The 20,911-nt window shown below is 35.8% G+C and overlaps 1 protein-coding gene and 1 long non-coding RNA gene across 2 annotated transcripts; both read right to left on the bottom strand.

Moving 5' to 3' along the window:
* Window positions 1-6,390: 6,390 nt before the first annotated feature.
* On the bottom strand, window positions 6,391-7,679 carry LOC132705141 (uncharacterized). Its single transcript, XM_060675575.1, has 2 exons — window positions 7,044-7,679; window positions 6,391-6,525 (listed from the first exon to the last, which is right to left on the bottom strand). Exons 1-2 carry the CDS (start codon window positions 7,677-7,679, stop codon window positions 6,391-6,393), a joined length of 771 nt encoding a protein of 256 aa, XP_060531558.1.
* Window positions 7,680-11,166: 3,487 nt separating this feature from the next.
* Window positions 11,167-12,073, bottom strand: LOC132705615 (uncharacterized). Its single transcript, XR_009619472.1, has 3 exons — window positions 11,882-12,073; window positions 11,449-11,547; window positions 11,167-11,391 (listed from the first exon to the last, which is right to left on the bottom strand). It is a non-coding gene; the product is annotated as an uncharacterized LOC132705615 (long non-coding RNA).
* Window positions 12,074-20,911: the final 8,838 nt, after the last annotated feature.

The following is a 20,911-nucleotide window of genomic DNA, read 5'->3' as shown; positions in this document are numbered from 1 at the left end:
GACGTGATTTTGAAATCCTGCAATCCCGGATTTAATATTGTGTACCTTATACGTTTATATAATATTATTACACTCTTCTGACAGCTACTTTAAAAAAATATATTCGTTTTTTGTTACGCTGGATATGGACTGAAATGTGTCTTGCTTAAGTCGCCATCAATAATGATAGTAATATTGCCTCATCGATATAAAATTGAATCGGATGCCCCTTGGTTTCCTTTGATCGAAAACAGTGCCAATGCGACGCCTTTTTTTTAAACAAATGAATAAAGCTCGTTCCAGATCGCCGCTGTGCGTCGACGAAAATAACTGCGCTTTCAAAAATGACAAATTGCCAGACACCAAAGGGAAAACAAAGGGGCCTTCTCGCATTTCTGACGCCATCTAATCAAAAGAGACATTTATCACGGCAACATGATAGCGGATTCCGAACGGAATCGGCTCTTTCCGGCCGTTCTTTTTGAATATTAATGTTTTCGGGCCGAGGGAAAGTTATAGTCCGTTCAACGAATGTTTGTTTGTAGCCCGTTGCCGTTTATACAAACATGTTCATAACATGACGATCCTGGATTGTCTCACATTCTACAGTGTCATTAAGAAAGTTTGCGTAATTACGCGAAACACTTTGATACCTTATTTTGGCGTATTTTTTGTTTTGAAAAAGACAAAAGTGACGTACTTGGCCTGTAACATTCGCTACTTATCAAAAGGTTTTCTTTTAAATAGCCTACAATGATATTGAAAATATTTAAAATTGAGCAATATTAGAAAAATTTTTTACTTTACTAATTTTAAATTTTAGTTGTTGGCTTTATCCAAAATTGCTAAATGTTTCAGATATTTAATAAGATGTCTATTTTAGGCAATTACATTTTTTGTTAGCTTTTTTAAAGCAAATATACGGCAAAATAAGATGTCGAAAAAAGTCATTACCAAGTTTTTACCACAATATAGTGCGATACCAGGATAAGGGTGTTAATTTAATTTAGTTGTTTTATTTGTATCAAAATAAACTAACCAAACTTTTGAAGACATGCCTCAAAGTGTCGTTCTTATTAAGATATGGCTACGACGACAGTATTAGAGTTAGAGTATATAATAAATATAGTGTGTTCCACTTGAAAATCTTGAGATTTTGTAAACTGAATTCGCCAAAACCGCACCACCTATTTGGGACACCCTTTATAAGCTAAGGCTCATCTATCAAACCGAATGTGTAGTGCATCATCTCCTTAGTCTGTGGTTAAATTTTGGTTGCAATACCTTTATCAGTAGCGTAACAATACAATTTTATATGGCGCAATCAAAATATGAAAAAAAAAAACATAACCTTAGTTTCTGCCTAAGCTATGCAAAATTCGAATAGGAATTTCTTAAGAAAGTGACCTTTATTTTAACCAAAGATTCCAGGGTGTTCCATTTAAAATAACGAAGTTGATGTGGGCGGATACCTTTGTCACACCATGTATCAACAAAATTATTATATCCGAAATCTTCAGGAGAATCCACAAAACTACTGTACGAAACTTTTTTTCGTATCTCCTATAGGTTTCCAGACCGTTTAGTGGATCGTTTTATTTGGTACAATTGGTTATGTACTGCTTAGCAGCAGGTTCTTCGCTTTTAGGAAACTTTCTTTTTGATCACAATAGCTACCTTCTCGGTACAATTTTTTAACTTCTTTTTTCATTCGTAACAACGCGAGGACTTGGGTCTCTCCATATTAAACTTGTCCACCAACTTCTTAGTGCGCAAACGACATTTTTAACTTTCATTGATTATATCCACTTTTTTTTTTTAAGAGAGGCGTTTTCTTTGTGCCGCCATATTGAAAATATTATTTTAATTGAGAATTTAATGTTACTCGACGATTTAAAATGCGACTAAAGTTTAGAAAAGCTAAGGCTAGTTTTTAAGGTGGGGAATGCAAAAATGGTCAACATGTATGAGCAGTAGCTTTATGAGAGGTCACTAACAGAGTATTTACTGTATAATAATTTTATCATTAGTTGAAATTTTAAAATACAGTTGTGTTTAGTTTTAATCAAAGAATATTAAATTGCCTTTATATCTTATATCTATTACAAACAAATTTACATAAAAATGTAATTTGAAAAGTTTATTATCCAAGCAGGCGTTTCAAAAGTTAATTGCAATGAACGGTGACCCCATTTGTTTTATGTGTATAAATATGTTTTTTGGTGAAGAGAAGATGCAGCACGTCGACTGGCCATTGTCATATATTTCGTATTGCAAATTTATTTAAACCGTTTAATTACTGTTTCAAATTTCATGGGGGACATGAGGGAGATACGCGCGTCTCTATCAAATGCACGACAAATTTTTCAAAGCCAACTCCATTGAAAAAAAAAAAGTCCGAAATCAATTACATTTTTTAATCGATTCCAGCGGTCCAAATACCTCGAAACGCAGGAAACGTTGGTGGGGTGGGGAGTGGTGGCATTACCTTTTTTTATATTTGTTTAATTGGAACAGGGTTTCCAATTAACTATAAAAATAATCGAGCCTGAGCGTGACAAGCCAAACGGCCACACAAATTGTTGATAGGCAACCAATAAATTTATCAAATGCAAACGGAAAATGTTATTGGAATCGGGCCTGCCGGCGACAGTAAAACAAATTAATATTTTTTTAATGTACTGTAATATCGGGCCAATTTGTTTAAACGACTTTTTCGGTCAGAACGACAATTTCGCGAATATTCTGGCAGATGGAAAATGAAAATCAATAGTCTGGGTCATCAGGGGTGGTAGAAATAATAGGTGTGGAGGGGTCACGTACCCTCAAGTTTTTCGTCAGCTTACTGTATTATAATAGAATAAAAAAGTAAAAATGACACATTTGTATGTAAAATGATAACGTGGTTAACTGCGGTGACGTTATTAGAGATTTTAGTTTCGGATTAAATGCCCAGCTAAGCTCTTTCTCATCTCTGTACATGAACATTCTTCGTTGCGGTCTAACCGAGCTTACTTGGTTAGTTTTGGTTAATTCATTGGCCTCAGATATGATACCGAAATACAATAAACTAACCCAAACTTGGGTACACCCGATACCAAACCGATATCCAGTCTTCGGCGGTGATCAACAAATGGTAAAAATACATGACACCCTGAGTCTTCCTTGTATTATAAAACTTGGAATTCCACAGGGCCATAATCTTTAACCTGTATATTAAGTCTCTAACTGAATTAAATGTAGAAGGGAAAGAATATTACATTAGTTCAGGTATTTGCCAGCGGTCATGTTGTCATGTTAAAATTGAGAGATTAAATTTTTTTTTCATAGTTGCTTCATAAGTTCCTGTATTATCGGTATCGGCAGGGCCTCTATATCTCTAGTAGCTATATGATTTACATGTAGCTGAAGTTAGATTTGGATTCGGATTTGCGAATATTGCGGTGAACCAGTTCGTTATTTACTTTAATTTAAAAAACGTATTCCTGTGGAAATTCCGGGAAACTAAGCGAGAAAATATTGTAAGGGAACTCCCAAAGACCATCTTCAATGTTGTTATACAGAAAATAACCCCTTTTCCGCTCGCATCACCCCAAATAATTCGTTATATTTATTTCGCAATCTGAAAAAAATCTGACGTTGTCCCAGATATTGAATTATACCATTAAAGAGTCACTTAAGAGAGCTTCAAAATGATGTACTACTCAGCCACCTTGAAACTACCCCCAATAATGAAATAACCAAATGTTCGTTTTATTTATTTCGGAATCCTAAAAAAAGCTGACGTTGTGTCAGACATTGAATTAGACCATTGAAGAACCGCTTAGAAAAGCTTCAAAATGATGTACTACTCAATCACCTTGAAACGGTCGGGAAAGTATAAAACTACATCCAATTATGAAATAACCAAATGTTCGTTTTATTTATTTCGGAATCTCAAAAAAAGCTGATTTTGTCCCAGATATTGAATTAGACCATTGAAGAACCACCTAGGACAGCTTCAAAATGATGTACTACTCAACCACCTTGAAGCGGTCGGAGAGATATGAAACTACCCCTGACTATGAGGTGCCCTACCATTCGTTTTCAAATGGTTGTCATATTTAAAATGTTAAGTTGCACACCCTGTGAATTTTATCAGGTTTTATTGCTATGGTTAATTTTCAAAAGGTGTATATGCCTGTCTCTTTTTGCTTCTGAATTATTTGAAAAAAAATGTACAACCAGCATGATAACTGTTGCTCCTAATCCGGAAACGATTCAAATTGTTTTTTCTTTAAAGGGGACATCCTGTTTCTCTAAACGTCATCACGTACAGAATGTAGTGCCCTGAAGAATATTAGCGTTCCCTATACTGGAAATATTTAATAATGAAACATAATATGCAATTGTTATTAATCCCGAAAGCTCAAATTAGTGCGAAAATGTCGTCCCAGACAACTTTTAATTAAGGGCCCAATAAATATAAGAATGAAAAGCACAAATAAAATTTAGAAAATTTCCTGAATATCGCTAAAATCTCTACTTTGATAATGGCGAATTTTAGGGGGCAGTTTTATATCTGCCCGACCGTTTCAAGGTGATAGATTCATTTCGAAGCTCTCCCAAGTGACTTTTCAATGGCCTAATTCAATATCTGGGACATCAGTTTTTTTTTGAGATTCCGTAATAAATAAAACGAATATTTGGTTATTTCATTATTGGGGGTAGTTTTATATCTTCCCGATCGCTTTAAGGTGGTTGAGTAGTACATCATTTTGAAGCTCTTGAATGGCCTAATTAAATATCTGGGACAACGTCAGAATTTTTTGAGATTGCGAAATAAATATAACGAACTTTTTGGTACTTCATAATTGAGGGTAGTTTTATATATTGCCGATAGTTTCAAGGTGGTTGAGTAATACATTATTTTGAAGCTCCAATGGTCTGGTTGAACATCTGGGACATTTTCAAGTTTTTTCAAGATTGCGAAATATTAGTTAAATTGCTATGATACAAGCGAAAAGGTGTTATTTTCTGTATAGCGACATTGAATATGGCTTTTGGGAGTTCCCTTACATTATTTCCGTGCTTAATTTCTCGCCAGTTCCACAGGAATACATTTTATTAATTACTGGAAATAACGAATTGGTCCACTGTAATATTCGCAAATCCGAATCCAAATCCAAATCTAACTTCAGCCACATATGATTTACGCAGGTGCTTAGTGTAAAGGTGTTGGTTTCTTTGTACCGGGCCTTGGTTGAATCGATTTTGAGGTATGGAAGTGCGTGGGGGTAGTCTGTATAATAATTTATTGAACTTAATTCTTGAGAAAACTGTGTTGTACATTTGTCATTTGGTCAATTATATAATTAATCGCGGAGCAATAATAAGACTGAAAACGTAAACCGTTTCTCAAAACTAACGAAATTATACATTGTAGAGCAGTACAATTAATTTGTAAAAAGGTTTTTGGTTCTGAGTGTAAGCGGAGCGGTTCTGGTTGGTTGCATTTTTAAATGTGTTTTAACGTTGAATTCTTTGAGTTGCTGTGTCATGGATCATTTGCAAACTCTATTTGATTGTCACTCTGAAAAGACATTTTATGTGCATTCTGGAAATTTTGGAGCTCATGCTCATAATTGAAAATGAAATTGTTTTCCTTGTGTTATGATTGGTTTCTGTACTTTACTTTAAGTTCAGAAGGAACGTCTTCAGATTTGAAGTAAATTGCTATATTCCAGCTATAGAAAATCGAGACGATTATAACGAAGGTAAAGCGGCGCAGATGCGGGCGGCGATAAAGCTCTGAAACTCGAAGATTGGTAACAGCAATTAAAAAAGTCTTTACTCGCCGGATGAAAACCGAAAACCGTCCCCGCGGTTGTGGGATTTCGAGGCCATTTAATGGAAAACCCCTTTTCAATCGCGCCGGATTTGTCGTATTAAAAATGATAGAAACGAAACTATTTGTCTACGAACGAAATTTTTCAATCGGCGGTTCCCAAACCCTTGGTAAATCCATTTTCTATTATCCGATATCGTCCCGGGGGAGCTCGATGGATATAAACTTAAACGAATAGAGTCGCCGGACTTATAAGACCTAACGCGATAGTATTTGGACGAACGGCTGAACATCTCGGGTTATACTGATATGGATACATACGTTAAATTTTGCCTCTTCAGTTCTTTATCATCTTTTTTTCTAGAAGTCTTTCTTACTTAATTAGTACCATAATTAGTCTTGTTATTTTCCAAAATCGATGAAACCGAATTTTCGAAAGTATCTGCGCTAGTATAAAAATTTTATATCTCGACAAGGTCGACTTCATATTTGACACATACATGCAGCTTTGCCCCGTGACGGAACGTATTAAAAATGGGGGGGCTGGGAGATCTCACTTGCCATTTTCAAGTCGGGTCATTCTATTATACTTCTCGTCCGAACTCGGCTTGAACTGGTGCTCGGCTGGTTTGTCGCTGCTTTATATGCCGACTGGTTTGTGCTGGTTGGCTGCGCACGGGTACGGCTCCTTGTGGTTGGCGGTAGGGCGTTATCGTTGCCTGAGCGACGAGGTGGAGTTGGGGCTGCCCTCTTTCTTGTTGTTGGTTTTATAATCGGTTTCCAAGCTGTTGGTAATCGTTACGATACGCAACGTGTGTTTAGGTTATTTTGGTGTTTTTCTATTTCGATAGCTTCCCTGACTATTCTTTTATATTTGTGTTCCTCTCTAGCAATTGTCCTTGTGTTGTTAAAGTCTATTGTGTGTCCAGTATTCCTTACATGGTGGGCTATTGAGGAAGTTCTTTCGTCTTCTGGTCTCTTCGTACCTGTATCCTTCTGTTTGTCTGGCCAATGTAGCTCTTGTCACAGTCCTTGCAGGGTATTTCATACACTCCTTGGTCCTCCAGTGGGATTTTTGTTTTTGCTGATGGAATTACATTGGCAATTTTCTTGTCTGAATTAAAGATTGTTGCTATTTTGTTTTTCTTAAGGACTCTGCTTATTTTGTCTGTTGTTCCTTTGACATAAGGTAGGAGAGCTTTGGCTATAGGCTATAGGAGTTTTCTTTATATTGTACTCGGAGAAGCCATTCTGTCTCAAGGCCGCCTGCCAGTGTTTCTGATCTTGTGATCAATGTCGTGATCACTGATTGTAATTGTGCCGGATGGTGATGTGAATTGGCGTTCTGGTAACGGTTGGTGTGAGTCGGCTTCCTGTATACTGTGTGGTCTAAGTGTCCGGTCTCCTTTTTTATTATCGTAACGTCTAGGAACGGCAGTTGGCTATTTTCTTCGGTTTCCATTGTAAATTTGATCTTCGGATGAACTTCGTTTAGGTGTTGTAGGAATCTGTGTAGTTGTTCTATCCCGTGGTTCCAGATGGTGAAAGTGTCGTCTACATATCGTAGCCATAGTTTTGATTTGTAATCCGCTGTCTCTATTGCTCGTTTTTCCAGAGCTATCATAAAGAGATTGGCTATTACAGGGGATAAAGGTGATCCCATCGGTGCTCCTTCTATTTGTTTGTACCTTTTGTCATTGTAGATAACATATGTGTTTTTAAGGCAGTGTCTAGTTAAGTCCATGGTATCTATTGGTATGATGATGATGTCCAATGCTTCGTCCACCGGTATGTTGGTAAATAAGGACACGATGTCGAAACTATCTAGAAGGTCTCCGGGTCTAACATCTACGTCTAAGAAGAACGGTGTCATAGGCTGCATCAAGAGCTACAATTTTTGTATTTGTGCTTTTCGTCTATCACATACGCTGCTCGGGATATTTGAAAAAATCCATATTGAAATCGCTATTTCGGGGGCTGTCAAGACGCCATGACGTCATTGATTATAACAGCGCACTGCATGGTTTCAGGGAAAACTTATTTTCTCGAAAACCATTTACTATTTTCAAAAAATTCTTGAACCAGGACGGTGGAAAATCGAAGGCTTTCCTCTTCGCTACTTCGAACAATGATTGTATCATATACAGGGTGTGTCGTTTATGGGCAAAAAATCTAAAATATCCTAACAATTTCCGCTTGTGGGTAGATAATTGGCGATAAATGAAAAACCGTTAAAATTGAGAAAATTTTATTTGAACAATATTGTAAAGCGTGTCGTGAGAGAGTTTCAGGTTCGTCAATTATACGTATCAATCATACGAATATCATTCGACAACGTTATTATTTGTACAAATTTTAATATTTACCCATGTTTGCTGTAACTTTAAAGTTCGACGAGATGTGAAGAACATTTTATACAGGGTGCATGAACTTGCCACGCCCAGTGACGATTTTTCGAAAGCAATCTTGTTTGAACCGTTGCGTTAGATTTTAAGATAAATAGTATTCAATATCTTCAAAAATTTCATTAGACCTTCCTACTCTATTGTTTTCAAACCTTCCATGCGAGTCAAACTTCCGTTTCGCCAATCATTCAGTCGGCTTCTTCAAAGCTGGACTGAAACTGGCTCGTATTTTACTCTGTACCTGCTTATATATTGTTTTACGGGGACCGGAGCTAAATGAGGGGCATAATCATCGTCTCGGATGATTGATTCCCATATTGGTGACAGGTAGAGACCTGAGTCGCGGGTAAGATTGTTTATAGATTTCTATAGACTATAGATTTTTCGTTGGTAGAAGAACTGATTACATGCAAGAATTTTAGTTTATCGAATAAAATTTCATGCCCGGTTTCATGAGTGTGTTCGGCAACAGCTGATGAGTTTATTTTTCTTAGTCGTAAGACTCTTTCGTTAGGAACCTTATGGGTTCATTGGGTTTTCCAGATGCTCCTATACGACTTTGATATGGTTTTCTGCTTTCAGAACATTGTCCGCACGCCGTTCAGAAAAACAGGAGGAGTCTTTTCAGTAGTGATTAAGTATAATATAGGCTTCCCCCACTCCTCTCCCTTTTGTGGGCGTATCCCCCTTCCCCACGACTCTCTAGCTCCTCCGCCTTTACCCATAATCCCTTGAAACTGGTCCCCATTGGATAAGCAACCAGAAATGCGGTTTAATCAATCTCCCCACCTCTAGTTTGCGATGGCGGCGAAGCCAATCAGAGCCCAGATATTTTCCCACCCCTAAGAAAAGCAATGGCGTCAATGAGACTTGTTCATATTGTTCGCGTGACCATCTGCACCCCCTAGCGGTTCGAATGTAAACTAGTGTCCCCTCTTGGAATAAGATTTTCTTTAATAAGGTAACCCCACCTAGTGAATATTGACCAAAACATTTATTTTAAAAACATATAATTCTGCGAATGTGTACCCTCGCGGGTACAAACTGTACTTTTATTGCGCACAAAGGACAGGGGAAATAGAGACGAAAAGTGTTGGATTTCTTTTCTCGGAACTGGAAGCTGGCAGGCACCACCAATAATATCTGCAAAACAAAAAGCTGGTTAAAATTTTCATTAATAAAGTAGGATATTAGAAACCGTATACCTTTTTAATTTACTAAGCCATCTACCGTGCGTTAACTTCATACATATTTCCGCATGCTTCTGTTTTAAGGTATCGTGAAATATTTGACTATTTATCTGGGAAAAGTTCATATGTCGAAAATATTATGTGTATGTGGCCGTGGTAGGCTTTCTTTGCTATTATAATTTTATTTTTATTATTTAATATTTACAAAATTAATTTATCTATCTTATTGATGATTTTGATTTTCTTTGCTATTTTTATTATTTAATATTTTCAAAATTAATTTATCTATCTTATTGATGATTTTAAGATATTGCAGTCAACTTTACTATTTCATCAATTTCTTTTATTTATTGCTGATCTTTGAGGATAGTGTACATACTTTTTTTCGTAACTTATCTGTATCTACCCTTTAATTTCCTATCAATCCATAAAGCAAACTCGAAAGGCATCTTAACTAAAAAGTCATATACTTTAAAGCTGCTGCGACTACTACATGAAAGTGTGTTTCTATGCAATCTCAACAATAATGAAATCTGGACGCTTATATTAAATACTGTAATACTCTTCTCTGCTAACGCTCTAGGAGACGCTATTTGAACCCTGTTCAAAGAAAAACTTCTACAGCCCAAATAACCTCTCTGAACCATACTTAAGCGCATCACTCTTTCACTGTCTTGCAGCCTTCAGATTAATATTCCGTACTAACTACGTATGCCATACACGAAACGTTCTCTTTTCTAATTTTTTTCTATGCGCTACATTAACGAACAGGATCTAAACTTTTCTGTCTGTGTATTTTGTTAGCCACCTTAAAAAATTAAAAAAAAGGTATGCGAACCTAGAGGATATTTTCCATATTTTTCACAAATGGTGACAACAATTAATGCAAGTATTATTTTTAATAATAATCCATCTTTCGCTAAGACACGAAAACATCGACTTTTTAATTCTAATTTTTCTCATAGAGCTTCCCTTTAGTCTCTATCTGTTCTTTAACTAAATCCCCACCTTTTTGAAAAACCAACCTCTAAAAATAGTTAATTTTCTCTAATTTAAATTTGTACGTTTTCCGCAATATGTGTGAATATTTTCGCTAGAGCATTTAGTTACTTAGTACATGTCCTAATCAATATTTTAAAAATATAATTCTAATGATACGTGTTTACGATTTGAAGATAACGAAACATTCCCCAGTTTCATAAATGAGAGCTCACTGCCAAACTACCAAACATCACAGTACAAACTACCGTACTACGCCCCCCTGGACAAAATCAGGTCAGTCAGCGTCATTAATTCTACCTGCGTTAACGAATAGCGTATTGTTAATTAAGGTTTAATACGCAGAAAATTTAAGTAACAAATAATCGCAATGAAACTCACTAACATCATAAATTATTAAAAAAAAATTAGAACAGTTGGAATTTACTGGAGTAACCAATTTGGCACTAAAAATGGAAATTTTCGATACTCTACTAGGTGCCTACAATAAATTTTACTATTATTTTTAATGCAGAGACACAACGATTTTCTAGTTCTGAATTTGATCAGGGGTATATGACCATAGTTTACGCCGACTCTAAAAGGCATGCAGTCTATTGTTTTTGAACGCCCCATTTTGTGTATTATGTTCAAAACAGAGACTCTCTGGGCTTACGACTACAGCTACCAGCTACTACTTTCAATAATATTAACACAAAAAAAAGTAGGTGGCATTTCTATAATACGTGCAAAGTTTATGTGAAACTGACTGGAAGACAGAGTAATGCACCAATATGTTACTAAACATATCTCGATAGAATTCCGTAAGAGCTTACCTCCAAGTTTCCTCATTTAGTCAGTCAAAGCATCAAATGGGAAATTCCAATCCAACATATGTAGTGGTGGAAATATATCAACCGCCTACGTTACCGAAGGTGCCCGACTGAAGCTTCTGCGTCTTCTTTACCCCACATGCCTACTTAAAAAGATACTGGTCTAAGTCTCAATATTCCTGTTAAAAAAAAGAGAGGTTCTATATTGCCACAAATATGTGTTTTCAAAATTTTACCTGATTTGGCGACGACTACGCTGAAACTTTCCATATCTCGTGTCCCCATGACTGGTCTGTTTCATATATCAAACCTCACCTCGCACGGGTTTGAACCTCCTTTAAAAAAAAAAACAGGCAAGACTTATACTTATCATATCAAAGTAATACGAGGAACTTATATTTTATGCCAAAACTTATTTCATCACCTCCAAAGGGGAGTAGGGGGTTTCTAAAGTATGGTAGGTACATCTCTTTCATTTTTTAATTAAAAAAGTGACACAATTACGCGACGTAACTCGATCCGGATCGTTAACGCGTCTCAAGATGGGGGTTTAGAGATGCTGAGGTCATTAAATTGATTCACTATTACCAGTACATACTGAAACCCCCTTATTTCCAAAATAAAAAAAATTGTTAACTGTTAACACAACAAAAAAAACTATTTTCTCACCAATTATATTTCTGGGTCGTTTTCAGAATTTGTCCAACGTAAAATCCCAAGAGGATAGGGCCGCAATTTCGAAAAATGTTCATGTCTCCCCACTATGCATTTGTACAAGAAGCAGGGCCGGATTAACAGCAATTATATTCTTGTCAGTCAACATACAGCCGCCGATTGAATTCTCGGATTCTGCTTTACTAGTTGCCATGGTCTGTCAAATATGTTACTTAAAAATTGTATATATTTTTTTTTTACAAATAATATACCTTTCCTAAAATAATTCCGCCTTTGTCAAGTTGGACACGGGCACGTCTGTCCGCTTTGAAAAGCGCAGGCGTATGTATCTTCCAAAATGATCCAAGCAGGCCCGGATTGCCAGCAAATACACAACTCCCCGATTCAATTCTAAGATGTTGCTTCACGAGTTACCATGATCTGTCAAATATTTTAATTAAAAAAAAATCTATTATTTAGCAACAATATACCTTTTTAAAAATAATTTCGTCTTTTTTCAAGTTCAACAGGACACGTGTGTTCGTTTCAGTTGGACAAGGGCACGTCTGTCCGCTTTGAAAAGCGCGGCGTATGTATCTTCCAAAATGATCCAAATTGTTAACCTTTTTTTGATTCCTCGTTCCCCGATTCAATTCTGAGATGTTGCTTCACGAGTTACCATGATCTGTCAAATATTTTAATTAAAAAAAATCTATTATTTAGCAACAATATACCTTTTTAAAAATAATTTCGTCTTTTTTCAAGTTCAACAGGACACGTGTGTTCGTTTCGAAAGGTTTCGTAGTCTGTAGCTCTGTCGAATTCTCCAAAATTCGTTAAACCTTCAGATATTTTCAAAATTTGTCCAACGCAGACTTCCACTCACGCAGTTTCGAAAACTTTCTGGTCTCCCCGCCATGCATTTGTACACGAAGCCGTTCTGGACTATCAGCAAACAGCACATCCGTCATTTTTCTTCTCGGATTCCGCTTGACGAGTTACATCGATCTGTCAAATATTTAATGTAAAACAATCTTATCTATTACTTTTACCCAATATTAAGTACCTATTCAAAATTAGTAGCGCCTTTTCGAGTTCGAAAGGTTTCGTAGCCTATAGCCCTGCCGAAATGCCATTGCATTTGTACACGAAGCAGGGTCGGATTGTAAGCAAACAGCACCCCCGGTCACTTTTCTTCTCGGATTCTGCTTGACGAGTTACAACGATCTGTGGAATATTTAGCGTAAAAAAAAATTATCTATTACTTTTACCAAAAATGAAGTACCTATTCAAAATTAGTAGCGCCTTTTCGAGTTCGAAAGGTTTCGTAGCCTATAGCCGTGCCGAAATGGCATTGCATTTGTACACGAAGCAGGGTCGGATTGTAAGCAAACAGCACCCCCGGTCACTTTTCTTCTCGGATTCTGCTTGACGAGTTACATCGATCTGTGGAATATTTAGCGTAAAAAAAAAATTATCTATTACTTTTACCAAAAATGAAGAACCTTTTTTCTTTAAAACAGTTCGTCCTTTTCGAGTCTGAAAGGTTTCGTAGCCTATAGCCCTGCCGAAATGTCATTGCATTTGTACACGAAGCAGGGTCGGATTGTCAGCAAACACCACAAGCGTCACTTTTCTTCTCGGTTTCTGCTTGACGAATTACATCGATCGGTCAAATATTTAATATAAAAAATATCTATTTTACCAAAAATACGTACTCTTCTAAGATAAATTAGCTCTTTTCGAGTTTAAGAGGACACGTATGTCAACTGTAGGATGTTTTATTATTATATTTTCCAGTGTCTATAAATTAATAAACAACAGAAGCTTCCGAATACAAAAATTTCAACATGAGTTTTTTTTTTCTTGAAACTTAAAAGTTCTAACCCCTAAAACCATATTTTTAATACGCTGGCGGACGTATAACAATCCCCAAAAATTACCATATTTAAATTGTTACTATTGATATATTTCTATTCCGAACTTAACTCAATACATGCAAAAAAAACTAGCGAATTATATTTATTATCTCCGATGGGTGGATGATCGAGAAACGTTTAAATAAATCTACCTTTCTGTCTCTCTTTTTCTATATAGGTCACTCATTCTCTCTATCTGTTACTTTCCACAATCCGAATTTACACTTGGCCCCCCCAAAAATCTTGTAAAATTTTATCTGCTTAACTTCTTCGCGTTGTTCATATGGCTGAATTTTTTGGAAGATATATCGTGCGTTATTTCTATTAAAATTCTGTTTCCTTTTTACCTACTTCAAAAACGTAAGCGAGCATTTTTGGTTGTTTTATTAAACAAAAATTGATACTAAACAAGATCCGTATCTCCGACCTCAGCCTCCTTTGATCACTCCCCAATTTTTTTTAAATTAAGTATAGAAACCTCGTCGAACATATACATAATACTAGGTCAAAATGTTACGCGGTTACTCATTAAAGTCGCAATTCCGAAAGCTTCTTACCTATCTTTTTCCAGTCTTTTTTGTTTTATTTATCCGTATATGAAACACACATTGAACACAAAACTTAAACTCGTTGGCGATATTGCATTAAGCAACAAACGCGGATAACAGAAACGAACCCTTAACACAAACGCTTCTTTAAACTTCGACTGACACGTGAAACAACCCGCATTCCTACGAAAGGCAGGTAAACCAAGCAGGTCAAATTTTAAGCTACCCTCCAGTGTCGTCATAGGTTGGGGCATAGTAAATAGCGAATACAACAAAGCGGTAATTTATAATAATTTAATTTGCATTTTATTTAACTTAAGTTGTTTTGTAGAAAATGAGACATTTCTGCAATTAATCAATATACTACGAGTACTTTTCCGCTTAATTACTATTTTTGAGAAACAAAAGGAAACGTTAGATTCCATTCAAACTTTTTCGGTTTTCATGATATCTCGCGTTTATTTAGAAGCTAATGGCCTGTGGCCTTAACCAGACGTTTCCAAAGCCTGGTTCTTAACAAACACGAAAAATAGAGTTATATTGCCACCGAAAATCTGAATTTATGTTTAAAAATGTAACTTCCCGTATTTAAACTATTGCCTGCATTGGCGCCTATATTTTATAGTTTTTTTTTGTATCCTATTTTTTTTTGTTTTGCTTGCAAATGTGTGTCCATTTTTCGGGTACTGGATTTTTTTTTCTCAAATTATTACAAATTACTCAAAACGGAGTTAAAAAGAGACGAGGAGAAAAGGGAAGAACCCTTATTTCTCCGACACTGACCTCCGATGTTTATAAAAATTGACGCCTTGACACCCTCCCCGTGAATATTTTACAAAGGATTTTTAAAATTTAACTTCCAAATAACGCATACTCTCGCCTAGTGTCACAGTTTTGGGCCCATTTTGCTATGGTTAGACAGGTTTATTCTTGTACATTGTCGGGACAAAAGAAGCATCTCCTTCATCCAAATTGATTTTTTCATACCTAATACAACAGCTGCCGGGCATCATCTCGCCTTAATTGTTTCTATTGAATTAATTTTAGTTACAAAAAATTAGATGATCGTCAAAATTGGCATAAAAAGATAATCAAGATTTAATTAAAACAAGAATATGCACAAAAGAAAAGAGATAAACTCCGACACGGGAAACAAGGAAATATCGCTGAAACGGCAACTGATCTAGCGCGCGCCTTTTTTAAAAATAATAATTTTTCAAAAGAATTCTAGGCTAAGCTAAATACCTGGTGCAACAAAATATTGAAGGATCTTCATGATCCTACCTGTGAGCGAGTAGAAAATTATTTGCAAAGAGGATAAAGGTATATCTTAATATAAATAGTTTCACTATTGATAATATGTCCCCTTTTAAAATGGCGCATTATTTGATACGTACTTTTTTTTTTCTTGTCAGAGCTTGTCTAAAAAAAAGTGGGATGGATGGAGGTTCTCCGTCAGGTTTTTTTCCTGTCGAAACAAGTTTGTGCGGCGTTCGCTTTGGATCTGGGGAATGGGTGGGGTTATACATATATAAGCTATAAGAAATTTTAATTTTTTATTCAGTTTCCACTCATACAATTTCGTGTTAAGTGCAGAGTGAGAAAAATGTCAGAAGTCGAAAATTATCCAACGCAAGCATTGGATTCGTGGGGAAGATTTGTGGTCAATGCGGAAATAATCCGCGAACAAAAATACATTTACGAGGCAGCAATTACGCTGCCGGAATTCGGACTAGAAATTACCTCAGGTCTTAGCCCAGCAAGAATCTTCGCTTCGGCAGTGAAAGTGAGCTTTCTCCCCTACGTTTTGTCGGAGAAAAGAAGCATTTCGTTCGACGAGATGGACTTCACAGAATTAATACAACAGCTTCCACTGTTATTGTTAGCAGGCCCGTAGTAAAGTTATGTATTTAACCTGCTTCAAACTCAGCTGTCTACAATGTGATGGTGAAGTCTTGGTCAAGATTGAAAATAGCGAGGGTATACTCTATATTTCGAAAGACTGGGTACAGGAATTAATTACCATAAGCAAATTGGTATTTAAAAGAATACGAGTACTGTCTCGTTTGAACTTTTACGAGTACTACGATAGAATATTGTATTTGACTATAGATGAAAATTTGCTGGAAGGCGCCAAAATCTTTCCGCATATAGAATATTTATGTTCTATGGAAGAGAGTGAGCAGAGCTACTGCATGGAGGACTACATGCGTTTTGGAAAAATGCAGATAAAACAAGATATCAACAAAAGGATAGCATGGGACATACCTGTGTTTTAATAGAAATTTACCTGTAAACTAATAATAATAAATGTTTTTTAAAATTCAGTGTGTGTGTATGTTTTATCCTTACCCCCCATAAAAAAGTAAAAAAAAACAAGTAATTGCGTAAAAATAACTTTATTAAATAATAAAAAAAATAACAACAAAATATATTCAAACAAAACATAGTACCACCGGAATGAAACCTTCAGAAATTACCCCAACAACGGAGATTCTCGCATATAATTTACCAAAAAAAATTTGCAGTGGAAAAGTCAAAGTTCAAAGCTGGCGTTGCAGTGAGCATAAGTGGCACAAAATCGGTTTTTGACAAAAGCTATGAAATTAATTGGACACCCCGAAAATTTCAAGATTGTTAAAGTAAGTGGTTCCTTCCCTCTTACGTATCTTTTGGAAGATATGGAGGGGCGTTAAATCAAAAGGTTCGTTTTATGAAGTCGAATTACAAAAACCGTACTACCAAATAGTCGATTTGTGCCACTTATGCTCACTGCAACGCCAGCTTTGAACTTTGACTTTTCCACTGCAAATTTTTTTTGGTAAATTATATGCGAGAATCTCCGTTGTTGGGGTAATTTCTGAAGGTTTCATTCCGGTGGTACTATGTTTTGTTTGAATATATTTTGTTGTTATTTTTTTTATTATTTAATAAAGTTATTTTTACGCAATTACTTGTTTTTTTTTACTTTTTTATGGGGGGTAAGGATAAAACATACACACACACTGAATTTTAAAAAACATTTATTATTATTAGTTTACAGGTAAATTTCTATTAAAACACAGGTATGTCCCATGCTATCCTTTTGTTGATATCTTGTTTTATCTGCATTTTTCCAAAACGCATGTAGTCCTCCATGCAGTAGCTCTGCTCACTCTCTTCCATAGAACATAAATATTCTATATGCGGAAAGATTTTGGCGCCTTCCAGCAAATTTTCATCTATAGTCAAATACAATATTCTATCGTAGTACTCGTAAAAGTTCAAACGAGACAGTACTCGTATTCTTTTAAATACCAATTTGCTTATGGTAATTAATTCCTGTACCCAGTCTTTCGAAATATAGAGTATACCCTCGCTATTTTCAATCTTGACCAAGACTTCACCATCACATTGTAGACAGCTGAGTTTGAAGCAGGTTAAATACATAACTTTACTACGGGCCTGCTAACAATAACAGTGGAAGCTGTTGTATTAATTCTGTGAAGTCCATCTCGTCGAACGAAATGCTTCTTTTCTCCGACAAAACGTAGGGGAGAAAGCTCACTTTCACTGCCGGAGCGAAGATTCTTGCTGGGCTAAGACCTGAGGTAATTTCTAGTCCGAATTCCGGCAGCGTAATTGCTGCCTCGTAAATGTATTTTTGTTCGCGGATTATTTCCGCATTGACCACAAATCTTCCCCACGAATCCAATGCTTGCGTTGGATAATTTTCGACTTCTGACATTTTTCTCACTCTGCACTTAACACGAAATTGTATGAGTGGAAACTGAATAAAAAATTAAAATTTCTTATAGCTTATATATGTATAACCCCACCCATTCCCCAGATCCAAAGCGAACGCCGCACAAACTTGTTTCGACAGGAAAAAAACCTGACGGAGAACCTCCATCCATCCCACTTTTTTTTAGACAAGCTCTGACAAGAAAAAAAAAAGTACGTATCAAATAATGCGCCATTTTAAAAGGGGACATATTATCAATAGTGAAACTATTTATATTAAGATATACCTTTATCCTCTTTGCAAATAATTTTCTACTCGCTCACAGGTAGGATCATGAAGATCCTTCAATATTTTGTTGCACCAGGTATTTAGCTTAGCCTAGAATTCTTTTGAAAAATTATTATTTTTAAAAAAGGCGCGCGCTAGATCAGTTGCCGTTTCAGCGATATTTCCTTGTTTCCCGTGTCGGAGTTTATCTCTTTTCTTTTGTGCATATTCTTGTTTTAATTAAATCTTGATTATCTTTTTATGCCAATTTTGACGATCATCTAATTTTTTGTAACTAAAATTAATTCAATAGAAACAATTAAGGCGAGATGATGCCCGGCAGCTGTTGTATTAGGTATGAAAAAATCAATTTGGATGAAGGAGATGCTTCTTTTGTCCCGACAATGTACAAGAATAAACCTGTCTAACCATAGCAAAATGGGCCCAAAACTGTGACACTAGGCGAGAGTATGCGTTATTTGGAAGTTAAATTTTAAAAATCCTTTGTAAAATATTCACGGGGAGGGTGTCAAGGCGTCAATTTTTATAAACATCGGAGGTCAGTGTCGGAGAAATAAGGGTTCTTCCCTTTTCTCCTCGTCTCTTTTTAACTCCGTTTTGAGTAATTTGTAATAATTTGAGAAAAAAAAATCCAGTACCCGAAAAATGGACACACATTTGCAAGCAAAACAAAAAAAAATAGGATACAAAAAAAAACTATAAAATATAGGCGCCAATGCAGGCAATAGTTTAAATACGGGAAGTTACATTTTTAAACATAAATTCAGATTTTCGGTGGCAATATAACTCTATTTTTCGTGTTTGTTAAGAACCAGGCTTTGGAAACGTCTGGTTAAGGCCACAGGCCATTAGCTTCTAAATAAACGCGAGATATCATGAAAACCGAAAAAGTTTGAATGGAATCTAACGTTTCCTTTTGTTTCTCAAAAATAGTAATTAAGCGGAAAAGTACTCGTAGTATATTGATTAATTGCAGAAATGTCTCATTTTCTACAAAACAACTTAAGCTAAATAAAATGCAAATTAAATTATTATAAATTACCGCTTTGTTGTATTCGCTATTTACTATGCCCCAACCTATGACGACACTGGAGGGTAGCTTAAAATTTGACCTGCTTGGTTTACCTGCCTTTCGTAGGAATGCGGGTTGTTTCACGTGTCAGTCGAAGTTTAAAGAAGCGTTTGTGTTAAGGGTTCGTTTCTGTTATCCGCGTTTGTTGCTTAATGCAATATCGCCAACGAGTTTAAGTTTTGTGTTCAATGTGTGTTTCATATACGGATAAATAAAACAAAAAAGACTGGAAAAAGATAGGTAAGAAGCTTTCGGAATTGCGACTTTAATGAGTAACCGCGTAACATTTTGACCTAGTATTATGTATATGTTCGACGAGGTTTCTATACTTAATTTAAAAAAAATTGGGGAGTGATCAAAGGAGGCTGAGGTCGGAGATACGGATCTTGTTTAGTATCAATTTTTGTTTAATAAAACAACCAAAAATGCTCGCTTACGTTTTTGAAGTAGGTAAAAAGGAAACAGAATTTTAATAGAAATAACGCACGATATATCTTCCAAAAAATTCAGCCATATGAACAACGCGAAGAAGTTAAGCAGATAAAATTTTACAAGATTTTTGGGGGGGCCAAGTGTAAATTCGGATTGTGGAAAGTAACAGATAGAGAGAATGAGTGACCTATATAGAAAAAGAGAGACAGAAAGGTAGATTTATTTAAACGTTTCTCGATCATCCACCCATCGGAGATAATAAATATAATTCGCTAGTTTTTTTTGCATGTATTGAGTTAAGTTCGGAATAGAAATATATCAATAGTAACAATTTAAATATGGTAATTTTTGGGGATTGTTATACGTCCGCCAGCGTATTAAAAATATGGTTTTAGGGGTTAGAACTTTTAAGTTTCAAGAAAAAAAAAACTCATGTTGAAATTTTTGTATTCGGAAGCTTCTGTTGTTTATTAATTTATAGACACTGGAAAATATAATAATAAAACATCCTACAGTTGACATACGTGTCCTCTTAAACTCGAAAAGAGCTAATTTATCTTAGAAGAGTACGTATTTTTGGTAAAATAGATATTTTTTATATTAAATATTTGACCGATCGATGTAATTCGTCAAGCAGAAACCGAGAAGAAAAGTGACGCTTGTGGTGTTTGCTGACAATCCGACCCTGCTTCGTGTACAAATGCAATGACATTTCGGCAGGGCTATAGGCTACGAAACCTTTCAGACTCGAAAAGGACGAACTGTTTTAAAGAAAAAAGGTTCTTCATTTTTGGTAAAAGTAATAGATAATTTTTTTTTTACGCTAAATATTCCACAGATCGATGTAACTCGTCAAGCAGAATCCGAGAAGAAAAGTGACCGGGGGTGCTGTTTGCTTACAATCCGACCCTGCTTCGTGTACAAATGCAATGCCATTTCGGCACGGCTATAGGCTACGAAACCTTTCGAACTCGAAAAGGCGCTACTAATTTTGAATAGGTACTTCATTTTTGGTAAAAGTAATAGATAATTTTTTTTTACGCTAAATATTCCACAGATCGT

Source organism: Cylas formicarius, unplaced genomic scaffold, assembly GCF_029955315.1.
Source record: "Cylas formicarius isolate icCylForm1 unplaced genomic scaffold, icCylForm1.1 PGA_scaffold_7__23_contigs__length_41026272, whole genome shotgun sequence".
Lineage (NCBI taxonomy): Eukaryota > Metazoa > Arthropoda > Insecta > Coleoptera > Brentidae > Cylas > Cylas formicarius.
Note: the sequence above shows the minus strand (reverse complement) of the source record. Positions and strands in the feature narration are given on the sequence as shown.